This window comes from Nannobrachium achirus (genome assembly GCF_963921795.1).
Source record: "Nannobrachium achirus genome assembly, chromosome: 9".
Classification (NCBI taxonomy): Eukaryota; Metazoa; Chordata; class Actinopteri; order Myctophiformes; family Myctophidae; genus Nannobrachium; species Nannobrachium achirus.
The window spans coordinates 4,862,962-4,877,929 of NC_137818.1; the positions used below are offsets into that span (position 1 = coordinate 4,862,962).

The following is a 14,968-nucleotide window of genomic DNA, read 5'->3' on the forward strand; positions in this document are numbered from 1 at the left end:
CTGTCTATCACACGTGACGTGATGCCCCAAAGTGTGACGGGGCACACTTTGAAAAAGAAAGATTTCGAAAAATATGGACACAAGGATGAGGTTAACACGATTTTCTTTCTTGTGATATTATCAAACAGTCTACATTTCCCAAAAGGAAATGCATGTATTTAATTCAGTATGACTGGAAAGCGGACTTAAAACAGATGATGATGATAATGATGATGATGATGATGATGATGATGATGATGACCAAAAGCAGGGATAAAACTGTATCTCTGGATGTAAACATTTATAGTTTTTTGTCTCCCTGCTCATCCATTGAAACATACACGGTAGATTGTATCAAAGGTTGAAATAAGCTGCAGCCTTATTCCTTTTTGGGATTGGGTAAGCCATGTTACTAAACAGTGGAGGTCCGCACACAGCTCAATGCTCCACAGTGTTTATTTAAAACATAAAGTTAGACGACGTTTCGGCCATCAACTGGCCTTCATCAGGTGAAAATCATTAGTCATTGTCTTCCTTTTATAGGATAGAGAGTCACATGACATATCACATGACCATACTATTTTCAGTATACCATATAGTGAATACAAAGTTACATAGAATAGGTACCACCACATAATATTTTTAGGATGTTTTTAGAACAGTGTTTTACAATTTTTTTAAATATTTTTTAAGTTACAAGTTTTACAATTTTTTAAAACAGTTTTTTAAAGTTAAAATCAATTGTGTACTTCAGGTCAGGGTGACAGTCCATACAGCGTGTTTGAGGTGTCCAATGAATGGCCATTACTGCAAACAAGAGAACATACAATGAGTATACTGTAGACATGTAGACATTTTAAAAAACTGTTTTAAAAAATTGTAAAACTTGTAACTTAAAAAATATTTAAAAAAATTGTAAAACACTGTTCTAAAAACATCCTAAAAATATTATGTGGTGGTACCTTTTCTATGTAACTTTGTATTCACTATATGGTATACTGAAAATAGTATGGTCATGTGATATGTCATGTGACTCTCTATCCTATAAAAGGAAGACAATGACTAATGATTTTCACCTGATGAAGGCCAGTTGATGGCCGAAACGTCGTCTAACTTTATGTTTTAAATAAACACTGTGGAGCATTGAGCTGTGTGCGGACCTCCATTCTTTAATCTCATGTCAACCTGAGCCCAGCACCAGCACTTGGAAAGGATGTGCGCATCATCTTGTTCTTTTAACATGTTACTAAACAGTAACACTATATGGCAACGAACAGAACAGAAGCTATTTAACACAGATTTCACACAAAAATGTATGACTGACTGACTGACTGACTGACTGACTGACTGACTGACTGACTGACTGACTGAATGAATGATTTTATTTTTGGTCCTAAAAGAAAGAAAGAAAGAAAGAAAGAAAGAAAGAAAAAGAAGGAAAGAAAGAAAGAAAGAAAGAAAGAAAGAAAGAATATGTTTTACTCAAAACTGTGCACCTGAATTATTTTACTTTTTAAGGCTTTTAGAATATAGAATCAAATATTGACTTAAATCCTCTGTTTGTCTATGTATTCTTCTAAATGTAAAGCTAGCTGTAGATCACACAGTCCTGTCAAGCCCCACAGACCACATACTGTAGTGTACCAACCATCAGAGTACCTGTTTTCCCCCTCCTGTTGCCCTGATGTCTGCATTAACATGATTATAGTGACCTCCAGTGGTTACCAGGGAGGTTGCAGTCTCATAAATAAAGCTGATGACCCCAACAGACCAAAAAAATGGCAGATCTACAAGCCCACAACACATCACGTTGTAGATCTATTTTTGCAGAATGTTCCCTTCAGAATAGGCGTTAAAGGGAAAGTTCACCCCAAAAATGCATGGATATATTCTTTTAGTTTTTGTCCCATTTCTAAGCCAGCAGTGGTTCTCTATGGAGACACAAAGAGACTCCTCAAAGTATTGGCTTAGGAATGGGACCAAAAACTAAAAAAAAAGAAAATATCCATGAATTCAAGTCTCCATGACGTGAGTAATCAATAGAAAAAAGTCATTTTGGTGGTGAACTACTCCTTTAAGTCCCCAATTAGTAGTCTAGGTGGCTTTTAGGGACAATAACATAATATCCAGTGAAATTGAATGGAAGTAAACTGATGGTTAAAGTAAAGTGAACTCAGTGTTCTATTTATAGTTGGGTGTGTCTGTGTTTTGCTCAGCAAAAAGCCAACAGGGAAAAGAAATGGCGATGAATGCCAAACAAAACATAACAAAACCAAAAGCCCTCTAACTAAACAACAATTAAGGCAACTTCCCTGAACAATAAAGAAAACCCTACTAAGCTAAATATAACACACAAGTACAAGGGGTGGCACTCACTCACTCACTCACTCACTCACTCACTCACTCACTCACTCACTCCTACCCTAGCGTTTTTAACTGTGAGAAAAGTGTAAGGCCCCCAATCGTACCTAACGTTTCCATGATAAAAAAGTAATGTACTGAGTAGAAGGCTGAGACACGCACACATGCGCACGCGCGCACACACACACACACACACACACACACACACACACACACACACACACACACACACACACACACACACACACACACACACACACACACACACACACACACACACACACAAACACTAACAACTAAGCATTCACAGCACAATGAAGTGAAACATTGAAAACACAATCATAGGAATGGAACACACCATATGAATGACAATGACTCTGCATGGACTGGAGAATGAGCCATTTCTCTTTTTGTACAATGACTCATCAGTCATTCATCAGATCAGTGTAGGCCTACTTTTTTCATAGTTAAACATAAAACAGCACACAAATATGCTGCCAAAAAAAAGCGTTATTTTGGTAGGCATCACACATCCGGTATAATTGACATCAGACCTGAATGTGTAGATATTTGAATATTTGTGTGTTGTAGGTTGATGTTTTGAGATTATACATGAGAAGTGTGTAACATCAACAACATTGTGTGTAGTGTGTAGACAACACATGGATGTGTAATTGATATCAGAGTGTAAAGAAGGAAGGTCTAGTGCAGATAAGGGAGTGTGAAGTAGTGCAGATTGGGTCGAGCGTTTAGGTTCATGGGAAGGGTGATGTGCAAAGTGAAGGGTGTTGCGGTGTGCAAATTGTGCAGAATGTTGTGTGTTAACAATGGTGAAGTCAATGAGAAATTTGAATTCACAAATAAATTGATATAAATTAAACTATTGAAAAAATGGAAGCACCCCCTTCTCGATGGAGCCGGTCGATTTGACATATGGCTTGAGTGAGTTCCGCTGGGGGAAGAGTTGTGTGCCAAACTTTGGCTTGTCTTTTTTGCATCTTCCTTTCCATTAAAGTCAATGGGAAATTATTTATGATTATAATTACATCCAAAGATGCTTCGCCTTCATTCACTTTTGGTGAATGTAGCCTTGGCCAGGAGGAGTTGATGTCATCAGGTGGGTACCAAAGATCATCAGGTGTTTCAACCCTTAACCACAACACCCTCCCAATATAATAAATAAACTATTCAAGATATCTCTTAGCCAAATGGAAGCACGCCACATCAGTCCAGATCACTATAGGTCTAATGGACTATCGACTAAACAGATGTAACAATAGGAAAGCTCTGGTCCAAGTAGTTAGAGAAAGGACGACTTCACCACTTTTCTACCTATCTTCATATACTTGGTCCTCACTAATGTTCATGATAAAATAGCAAAAAAAAAAAAAAAAACTACTCCGTCTGTGTCTCAGAGGAGGGCTGTGGGAAGGTCAAAAACCCATTGTCTTGTGACATCATTGACGGAGAATCCAAATGCAGGCTTTCTATTCCTGAAAAGTTGCAATGTTAAAGTGGAAGCCATTGTTCTCGCGATAATAAAAATCGAAATATTTGTATATCTCTTGTAAGCACGCCATTACAGAGACAACTCAGGCCCAGATCACTAGATCTAATAGACTAGAGTAGACTAAGCATACATGTAACAATAGGGAAGCTCTGGTGCAAGTTGTCAACTTAAGTAATATTTTCATTATTCTAGTAAAAGTTTAAAGAGTCGCAATGTTATATTATATTTTCTCCAACAGCTGAAAAACGTAAGAGGAAACATTCCTCTCCATCTCTCTCTCACACACATGCACACATTGTCACTGTACAATACTTTACAATGTTTAGCCTACCTAAAATTGCAGATATTTGCATCGCCACCATTGAAAATAATGTATTTAAATTGCCCGCTTGTCACTCTGGAGCCGTTCTGCGGTTCATTGTCTGATGCCTCATTGGCAGGACTCTCTCTTTCCACGGCTCTGAACCGCCCTACATGTGCATACTAGGCCCTGGTTGGTTCCTCATCATCAGTATTCTACATGGATATCTCACACAGTGTGAGGTCTCCATCTTCCCAGGAAAACCCCCGCTAGAGGGCAGAGCAAACCAGACTCTATGTGCGCACTATGTGCGTGCGTGTGCGTGCGTGTGCGTGTGTGTGTGTGTGTGTGTGTGTGCGTGCGTGCGTGTGCGTGCATGTGAGAGAGAAGAGAGGCCCAACTCTTTGCTCAGTATTTATATCTCTGCCAACCTTGTTTGTTTGATGGTGCATGTGTGTGTGTGTCCATGTGTGTGTGTGTGTGTGTGTGTGTGTGTGTGTGTGTGTGTGTGTGTGTGTGTGTGTGTGTGTGCGTGCGTGCGTGCGTGCGTGCGTGCGTGCGTGCGTGCGTGTGTCCATGAGTGTGTGTGTGTGTGTGTGTGTGTGTGTCATCTGACAAAAGCTCCATCCACCCATACTCCACAGGGCTGCTTGTTCCCATGCAGAGACCCAGAGCTCCAGGACACCCAGTCTTTCGGCTGCCTCCATCCCAGACACAGCACCCCGAAAGCGGACGCAAGGCCTGCCCAACGCCCCCACCGGCTCCCTGGCTGTCAACTGTCTGTCTATATGCTCCTAGAATGGATTACTGATGGATGGAACCTATAGAACACATAGACGCATGATTCACAGCTGTATGGAGTTTTATTAAGAGAGAAGAGAAGAGAAGAGAAGAGAAGAGAAGAGAAGAGAAGAGAAGAGAAGAGAAGAGAAGAGAAGAAGAGGATATTCAGAAGATTGAACAGAGAAGAATAGAGAACAGAGGAGAGACTTAGAGAGAGACGTGCATCTCATATCAACTGGTATTCTGTCAGCAAACCTACTGGAAATATAGATTTATACACATGAAAAAAGGTCTGCCTTATTATTTAATACTGGGAATTTACTGAAAACCTCTTTGGAACATACTGGACTCCACCTTGGAACAATTTAAACACTTTTATTTTACTGGACATTGACTCACTGCAGGACCGATTTAGTTTCTACAGTTCTAACTATTGCAATTGGAACTCTTCTCAACACTACAACTATTAACTCCATTCTACTGGGTTTCTTTCGGACTTTGGGATTTTTAATCCTTTATTCTGAACAGTAACGTTTTTTTTAACGAGATGTGTCCGTCTGTCCGCCTGTGTCTGTTGCTGCTGCTGTCTGTCATGGTATCTGTCAGTGGTAGGAGGAGCGACAGACTGACAGACTCCTCCTCCTCCTCCGTCTCTCGCATCAAACTGGAGCCGTTCTGGACCGGCGAGACCTTCCGCCCCCGGGGGGAGGAGCTAGTGGACTCCCCCGCCGTGCCCGAGCAGGACGTCATGCTGACCGACCCGTCGGAGCCGGGAGATGTGGCCATCGCGGGGCGCCGGCGCTCGGCCCGTGGCGCCGACCAACAGGACGAGGAGCAGCAGTCCACCTTCGGCCAGTCGTACGAGAACGACTCGGTGACCACGCCCCGCGACACCGACTTTGACGCCGACAACAGCGATAGCAACGCCACCGAGCTGACGCCTCCCGCGTCGGACGAGGACGCGGCGGGGACGATCCTCGACGACGAAAACCCTGGCGACAGCGGACGCGATGCCGCTAACAACAACAACAACGGGTCCAGCCCGGGCCTGTTCTTCAACCCCTTCTACCCGCTGGAGAAGGAGGGCTCCTACGTGGCCTACGCGGTGCTGTTCCTGGGAGGCACGGTGCTGGCGGTGGGCGTGGTGGGCAACATGGCGGTCATGTGCGTGGTGTGGAACAACTACTACATGCGCTCCGCCTGGAACTACCTGCTGGCCAGCATGGCCTTCTGGGACTTCCTGGTTCTGGTGCTGTGCCTGCCCGTGGTCGTCATCAACCAGCTGTCTCACCGCAGGATCCTGGGCGACATCACCTGCCGCATGGTGCCTTACATGGAGGTGGGTTGGAGGTGGGGTCGCAGAAAATAGGAGCGTGGCCTTCTAGCCTGGAATCTAGACTGATTCGACTACGTTCGTTTTTTTTGGTACTCACTTCGCTGCTCAGTCTGGCTGCGGTCCTATTTGAGTTGTATTTCCAAACGTCACTAATTTCATAGGAAGAGACCCGAGTGTTACTTTGGAAAACACTGGTCCGGCCCCCTCACAGACGGTAGACCAATCAGAAGCAGTGGGCCAAAAAATAAAAGAAACGCAGAACGTCTGGATTCCAGGGTAGGCTTTTAGTGGATGTTATTATCTCCGCTTGGGAGCCTGGGAGGCAGAGATTACATCATTTTCAAAATCGACCTCATGGTGGTGCTATAACAGGTTGCTTCATATTTTGGCCTCTACTTCTTGAACCGCAGGTCAAGTAATTTCCCTCTAGATTCCTTGGATCATGATGCAACTCCCCATATAAGCCCCCAACCAGTCCTGCCTGACAAAAGTTTCTGCTGTTTTTTACAACAACTTTTTATATTTGGTCACAGGCATCCATTCACATTATATGATTTTTCATGGGCCATTCACATTGGCTAAGATTGGCTTCCAAAGTTTGCGGGAGGGGCCCGTTTTGTAAAAAGATGCCACAATTTTTGAATCACACATTGAACCCAGCCTGGTGGAGATCTGCCCTCTGAGGAGCACACCACTTTAACACTCAGTGGTGACTACTATATAAACTGACCGGAGTTCCCCAGGGTACTATACTTGGTCCGCTCCTTTGTCCAAACGTCTATCCAAAAAATAGCTGATTTATAAGCTTGTGTTGTGAGCTTGTAGATCAGCTATTTTCACAGAATGTTCTCCCCAGCAAAGGGGCGGTAGGCTTCATGTTATTAAAGTCAGTTTAAATCATTGCTGGATGACAATGATGAGGTGGATCAAACTGAATCTCTGTGTCATTAATCAAATCAGAGGAGTGGTAAAGTCCCTGCCCACCACCACAGAGGTTGTGGGTTAGAATCCATCGGGGTGCATCCGGTTTTGTCAAACGTCTATGCTAATGCAATTGGACCATGTTCGGGGAGGGAAGGCAGGCGGGAAGGAGGATAACTGTCACTGTACGCACTCCTACGGGCTGGAGGGGGGGGGGGGGGTGGCACCTGTCAGCAGGGAGTGCTGGGTGGGATCGAGGAGTAGGTCGAAGGCTCTCTATGTCCTCCCGGTTGGTGCTCCTCACTGGTAGGTGAGTAGCATACAACAGAAGTGACAACACAGAAATGTGGGAGTAATTAATTGGCAAAAGTTTAAATTAGGGAGAAATAATCAAATCAGAGCATTAGTAGGTGTTTGTACGTTCATGTGGAAATCGTAAAACACTTCATCATTTAACCTTCAAATCAAACTGCTTTTCTAAATGTAATACTGGAGACTGACGCTGCTCTCATGTTGACAGTTGGTTGTAATTGTTAACTGCCTGCTGACACTCTACTAACCAGTACAGCCCCAGTCTGATGCTTTTGACCACTGGGAGCTGACCAGTACAACCACAGTATACTAATGTTGTTCAATGGGACTTACGGGAGCTGACCAGTACAACCACAGTCTACTAATGTTGTTCAATGGGACTTATACGAGATGACCAGTACAACCACAGTCTTCTACTGTTGGTCACTGGGACTTATACGAGATGACCAGTACAACCACAGTCTTCTACTGTTGGTCACTGGGAGCTGACCAGTACAACCACAGTCTACCACTGTTGGTCACTGGGAGCTGACCAGTACAACCACAGTCTACCACTGTTGGTCACTGGGAGCTGACCAGTACAACCACAGTCTACTACTGCTGTACTGGGAGCTGACCAGTACAGCCACAGTCTGATGCTGTTGACCACTGGGAGCTGACCAGTACAACCACAGTGTGTTACTGTTGCACTGGGAGCTGACCAGTACAACCACAGTCTACTACTGTTGTACTGGGAGCTGACCAGTACAACCACAGTCTACTACTGTTGTACTGGGAGCTGACCAGTACTGGAGCTGACCAGTACAACCCCAGTCTTTATTGTTGTACTGGGAGCTGACCAGTACAACCACAGTCTACTACTGTTGTTCAATGGGACTTATGGGAGCTGACCAGTACAACCACAGTCTACTAATGTTGTTCAATGGGACTTATACGAGCTGACCAGTACAACCACAGTCTTCTACTGTTGGTCACTGGGAGCTGACCAGTACAACCACAGTCTACCACTGTTGGTCAATGGGACTTTTGGGAGCTGACTAGTACAACCACAGTATTGTTGGTCAATGGGAGCCGCACAACAATAGATAAACATGTAGATACTGCATTGGCCTCTGCCCAGCACTGTTAATTAGAGTAATGCACCAGTGCAGACATATTACAAGACCTACCACCTAATACATGCCTACTGTTTGCCACATGCATGTACGTCTACTGAAACAGGAGATCTCTCCCTCCACAATTCAAATTACCATAATTCATAATGCATGTATGTCTATTGATAAGTATCATAACCAAAATTCAAACGGTTTGGTTTGTTACAAATGCTAGACAATCACGATGTAGTTATATGCTAAAACATCACATTTCACTTACATAATAACAGTAATGGTCATGAGACTACTAAAATTAGTCTCATACGACTGCAGGCTTTGTGGAGTTAAGCCAAGTTTCCATAGCCAATATGGTGGTGGGATTGACGTACAACTCCAGTGGCCAATGTGGCCTCATAGTATAGGCCTATATTATTCCTGTGGGTACAACCACAGGCATCTACCTTTGAACTTGGAGCTGACCAGTACAACCCATGTCTGTATTGATGACCACTGATGACTGCAGGAGATGTGTGAGCGGTCAGTCAGGACAGCCAGGCTCAGTGTCCTTATACTACAGTATATTTATCCATCAGATAAATATATATCCCTACAGTACTCTGTCTCTCTGTGGCCTGGACTGTTCTTTACTTTCCTTTCCATCCATCCATCCATCCATCCATCCATCCATCCATCCATCCATCCATTCTCTCTGGGTGTAACATCTTTATCTCTGTTTTAGTCAGGAACACTCACGTCAAAGTAGATTTAACCATTTATTGCATCAAATGGAATACAGTTAAACTTGGCTCTGCGTTTGGAGATGTTCCCTGAATTCTGTTCATGCTTGCTTGCTATGCAAAACCAGGGAGCTTTAAGCAAAACGCCCCCGTAGGGAATCAGGGATACAATAGTAGTACCATAGCAATACATTCGAATATCAGCTTGAATCAGCAGACCACACGTATTTGAGCCCATGCCAGACTCTGATCAAAAGGTGGAGGCTGGGGTGGAGGAGGTAGCTAAGCAGCAGAGGCTTCGTATCAAAGACAGGCAGTGCTAGGTAACATGTCATTAGGTCGAACACCCTTTGGATCGACCACCAAACTCTAACCCAAACCCTAATCCTAACCTCAGTAAAACTATGCCTAACTCTAACCCTAACCCTAAACCTAACCCTAACCTCAGTAACAATGACGTGGGTGATTATCTAACCTGCCGACGCTCGCGGGTCATTATCTAACCTGCCGACGCTGTTCGACCCAACGGGAGTTCGACCTTTGGGGCAGTCCCTGCAGTGCTACTGTATAGTGAATGCTAGCTTTATTTAAGGGAGAGAGCTCTGATTGGACTAGACAGTGTGATATAATGATCAGCGGATCTGTGAATGAGGAATAGGAAAGGATCTGACTGACAGCTGATTACAGCTGAGACGGGCAAGACTCACGTGTCCTGCATGAACTAACGCTATGCTAATACCCTCTGATGGGTGTAAAGGTTACACCCCGCCATTCCGAAACACCGCTATTCCGAACGTTGACTTCTAACCCTAACCCTACCCCTAACCCTAACCCTAACCCTTACCCTAACCCTAACCCTAACCCTAACTAACCCTAACCCTACCCCTAACCCTACCCCTAACCCTAACCCTAACCCTAAACCTAACCCTAACCCTGCTTCGGAATAGAGGTGTTTCGGAATGGCGGACTGTTGCCGGGTATAACATCCTTCTCTCTGTATTTCTCTAGGTAACCTCTTTGAGTAGGCTATAACCTCATTCTCCCTGTATTTCTCCAGGTAACCTCTCTGGGCATAACCTCCTTCTCCCTGTGTGCGCTGGGCGTGGATCGTTTCACGGCGGCCACCAGCTCCACGGCGCCCAAGGCGCGTCGGGTGGCGCGCTGCCGCTCTGTGCTGCTCAAGCTGCTGCTGGTGTGGCTGACGGCCCTGATGCTGTCCAGCCCTGAGCTGTTCCTCTGGCAGCTGACCAGGACCATGTCCCTGGCCTCTGGGGCAACGGTGGACTCCTGTTCCCTCACCCCACCCTCCCCTCTGTCTCTCTACCTGCCTGACTACCTGCACTCACTGCTGCTGAGGTATCACCAGGTAAGAGGACGCACACACGCACGCACGCACGCACGCACGCGCGCGCGCACGCACGCACGCAGACGCACGCACGCACGCACGCACACACACTCACTGCTGATGAGGTACCATCAGCCCTTATCTGTAAGAAGTGCCCTCTCCAGACCATGCATGCAGTTTTCACTATGGTGAAAGAAATGTCACCATAGTGAGAACAGAAGTGCTGCCTTTCCATGCCATACCTGAAGGCAGCCCTCAAGAGAATTGCCTGAACTTGAATGCAGCATCTTATGTTGAAAGAATTGCCCTCTCTGTGTAGAAATCCATGCTGTTACACCATATCTCCAGTATTCACTTGATTATGCTCACTTTAGTGTGGTATCAAGCAAGGAAAATAGCCGCACACGCACACACACACACACATACTGTACACACACACACGCACACAACTTGGAACGCTCCACTAAGACTATCTCCAATTCTCTCTATAAATAACAAGGGTCTTCGACAGGGGGTCCTCAGAGTTACTACAGGGGGGGGGGGCGCGCCAAATCTTAGATATACAGATAGGAACTTTTTTTTTTACATTAACTACTTGGAACCCTAGAATCACTATTTTGACGTTGTGAGCTGAGCTTGTAGATCGGCTATTTTTGGCATTAACCGTGTGTATATTCTCATCAGGCTCGTATGTGGTGGTGTTTCTATATTAACCGTGTCTATATTCTCACCAGGCTCGTATGTGGTGGTGTTTCTACATTAACCATGTGTATATTCTCACCAGGCTCGTATGTGGTGGTGTTTCTACATTAACCATGTGTATATTCTCACCAGGCTCGCATGTGGTGGTGTTTCGGCGCCTACTTCTGCCTGCCCGTGCTGTTCACGGCGCTGTGCCAGCTGGCCACCTGCAACGTGAACAGCGACTACGACTCCACGCACAAGAAGCGTCTGCCCGTGTGCGGGGACGACCCGCTGTCGGGCCAGAAGCGGGCGCAGCAGCAGTCTGCGGAGCGGCAGCTGGGCTGCACCGTGCTGGCGCTGGCTGTGGTGTACGGCGTGTGCGCGCTGCCCGAGCACGTGGTGAGCATCACGCTGGCGTACGCCCGCGTGGACGTCTCCACCGACACGGCTGCCATGCTGGCGCTGCTGCGCCACTTCCTGCTGTTCTTCAAGTGCTCCGTGACGCCCGTGCTACTGCTCTGTCTCTGCAAGGTAACGTACATGAGTCAGTGCATGTGAAGATACGTTACATTTTAAATGTAAACACTTAAAGCAGGGGTTGACACTAAGGTCTCAGAGGCACTTGCCCATCAGGCAAGTACAGGTCATGTTCTACTTGCCCGAAGGTCATGCCCACTTGCCCGAAAAGTAAATCGACCATTATAAAATGATAGGTAAAGATTTTAATTACCGCTCAATTTAACACTTATTTATTTACTTTCTGGGGCTGTGCGATACAAAAATGTCACACCTCAATACCTCCAAATCCAAATACTTACATACTGTAGCTATGATTAATTATGTCTATGGTTTCACACAGTAGCCAGAGTAAAAACAGCACATTATAGGTAAATAGTGCTGTTAGACAGACCAGAAGACAGATCGCACTGGCCACGTTCAGGTGTTTAGACAGATATCTCGTGTTGTGTTCATAGACGTTTGTGTCTACTCTCAAATGAGCACTTGCCCGGTCGGGCAACCTGAAAGCAAACTTCATCTGCCCTGACGTTTTATTTACCTGCCGGGGGCAGGTGGGCAAGCCTTAGTGTCAATGCCTGACTTCTGAACAGATTGGGATGTAGACATTCACTTATACATTCAAATACAGACATTATAAATTGTAGGAAAGCTGAGACAGACAGTAGGAAAGCTGAGAAGGAGACAGCGTAGGAGAGAGAGAAAAACACCGTCTGGGTTAAGATAAGACCCATCCGCGGAAGCTTGTGATTGGCTGAACCGGAGGTAGGGAGCGCTCTGCTGTGTTCACTTGGACCGCGCTGAGGTGCCGAAAGTCGGGGGGGGGGGGGGAGGGGGGGGGGGATTTACTATTCTGTCCCCCTGGTTTACGTCGTCTAAAGGCGCTGAGTCGGCTCATGCGACCTTCGCAACACTCGGCACGGCTACTCGCTCGCTACTGCTTGCACGCCTCCGTCATCTCCACTGAAAACCAAGCGCTCCTTTATCTTAACCCAGCCAGATACACGCGGCCAGGCTCCTATCTCCAAGGGAGGCAGGACATAGAAAACCAGTGGAGACCACTCACGGCTTCCGATTGGTCTGTGTTGCGGTGCAGGACAAATATACCAGTGTGTATTGGCTGGCTGATGACGTAGCCCTAACCCTACTCTGATTCGTTGGAACAACATCCAATCAGCAACGACGTCGCCTATGTAACAGGTGACGTTCGGATATACGAGTCAAATGAAGACTGGCCAGACTGAGAAGCCAAGTGACAAAACCAGTCCACTGAACGTAGCAGGCTGGTACCCAGGCTAACAAGATGATATTTGCAGCAATACTAGAGAAGGAATAAAGAATATTCATGTCTGTCTGTCTGTCTGTCTGTCTGTCTGTGTGTCTGTCTGTCTGTCTGTCTGTCTGTGTGTCTGTCAGGCTCTGGGCCAGCACTTCATGGACTGTTGCTGCTGCTGCTGCCAAGAGTGTCAGCCGGACACGCCCCCTGGGACACCCAGCTCCGCCCAGGTCAAGCTGAAGACGGCCAATGAGGTGGCTTCGTCCTCCATCTTCTTCGACAAGGCTAAAGAGACGTCGGCCATCTTGTCCATCTCCAGCTAGACCCCGCCTCTCTCTCTCTCTCTCAATGAATGAATTCATCCTTTTATCTTTCCTCTCGTCTGTTCCTGAGTATATAAGCCTCTTCTTCTGTCGTCCATTCAACCATTCCTCTCCTCTATATCCCTCCTTCTTTTTCACCCAGGGCCGGACTTGGACCCGAACCCAACATAGAAGATCTACAAGCCCACAACTTGTCGAGGCAGCGATGCGCTGTGGGCTTGTATCATCTGTTAAATGTTTGGGTGGGACTCCTGGGCCACGGTAGCCTGTGATTGGGCTACTAGGCCGGTATTGAGATGATAGACAAGCCAGTGGTCCAATCATGTGATGTCTCTCTGCTCTGTGGGCCGGTGCTACTGAAGGATTGGCCCCTCTCCACTTAGTGGCCACCCAGCCTAAGAATTACCGTAACTATCCTGAAATGGTAAAAAAAAAAAAAAAAAAGGAAAAACAAAATAGTCTGCCCACCAGGCATATGCCCGGTATGCCAGATGTCCAGTCCACCCCTGCTTTCACTTCTCTCCCATCATGTCTTTCTTTCTTTGCTCTTTCTCTCCTCTGCCTTGTGCCCTCCATCTTCCTCTCTTTCTCTCCTTCTCTCCATCCCTCCTACCTTCTCCATCTCTCTATCAGGAGATCAGTGGATGGACATTCCTGGCTGTGCAGGAAAAGTGATGTTTTTAGCGAATTACGGTTTTGTTATTTTCCTTTTCGTTGAGTGTGAAAGTGACGTAGAACTGAGATGGACAGAAGAGAGCCCCTCCCTCCCGTCCATTGAAAACCTACACTGGAGTATGATGTAGATTTATAAGACCTGCTCCCTCCTCCTGCTTCCTGCTGATTGGTCAGAATGACGTGTAGAACCACAGTGAATAGAAAGGACACTTTGTGATTTTGAGAGTATAAAGTGTTCAGCAACGTTGAGCTACACGACCAAAACATCTTACTTATTTAGCATTAAGTCTTTACTTTACATTAAGCCTATAGCCTATAACCCAGATGTAGGAGCAAAGAATTTAATGATTAACTGCTCCAGTGAAGCTGTTGTACTGAGCAGCTCCCTGTTCTCATAACCGAATGAGACGTAATATATAACGGTTTAAGTTGTCTTTTCTATTCATCGTTTTCTACAAGGAATGTGTTCATTTTCTGAACTAACTGTCTGTAATCAAGTCAATGTTTGGAAGGAAGGAAGGGAGGGAGGAGGAAACAAGAGAAGGAGGGAGGGTTTTAAAGTGAACAAAGCGTGAGCATCGACCTCTTTTATGAAGAGACACTATAGAAAGTATAAGGAGTGTTAAGGTCTTTAACCATTGGGAACATGTTGAGTGAAACATCAGAAAAATGTGTGCGCCAACATTGTGCTTCAATATTAGATTGAAAAATCAACCTCGCTCCAAATAAAGATAGTGTCACTTAGTGACACTATTTTGTGACACGAAGAATGAAATGACATTTTGTGACAGAAAGAATGAAATTGGGCGAATTAA

At 45.6% G+C, this 14,968-nt stretch overlaps 1 protein-coding gene across 1 annotated transcript; it reads left to right on the forward strand.

The window, feature by feature from the left end:
• Positions 1–5,481: 5,481 nt before the first annotated feature.
• On the forward strand, positions 5,482–13,478 carry LOC308291810 (G-protein coupled receptor 37-like 1; the record flags this gene model as incomplete). The annotated part of the gene is made up of 4 exons (XM_080733941.1): positions 5,482–6,273; positions 10,392–10,700; positions 11,514–11,894; positions 13,296–13,478. The coding sequence occupies 4 exons, from the start codon at positions 5,482–5,484 to the stop codon at positions 13,476–13,478; spliced, it is 1,665 nt and encodes a 554-aa protein (XP_080590067.1).
• Positions 13,479–14,968: the final 1,490 nt, after the last annotated feature.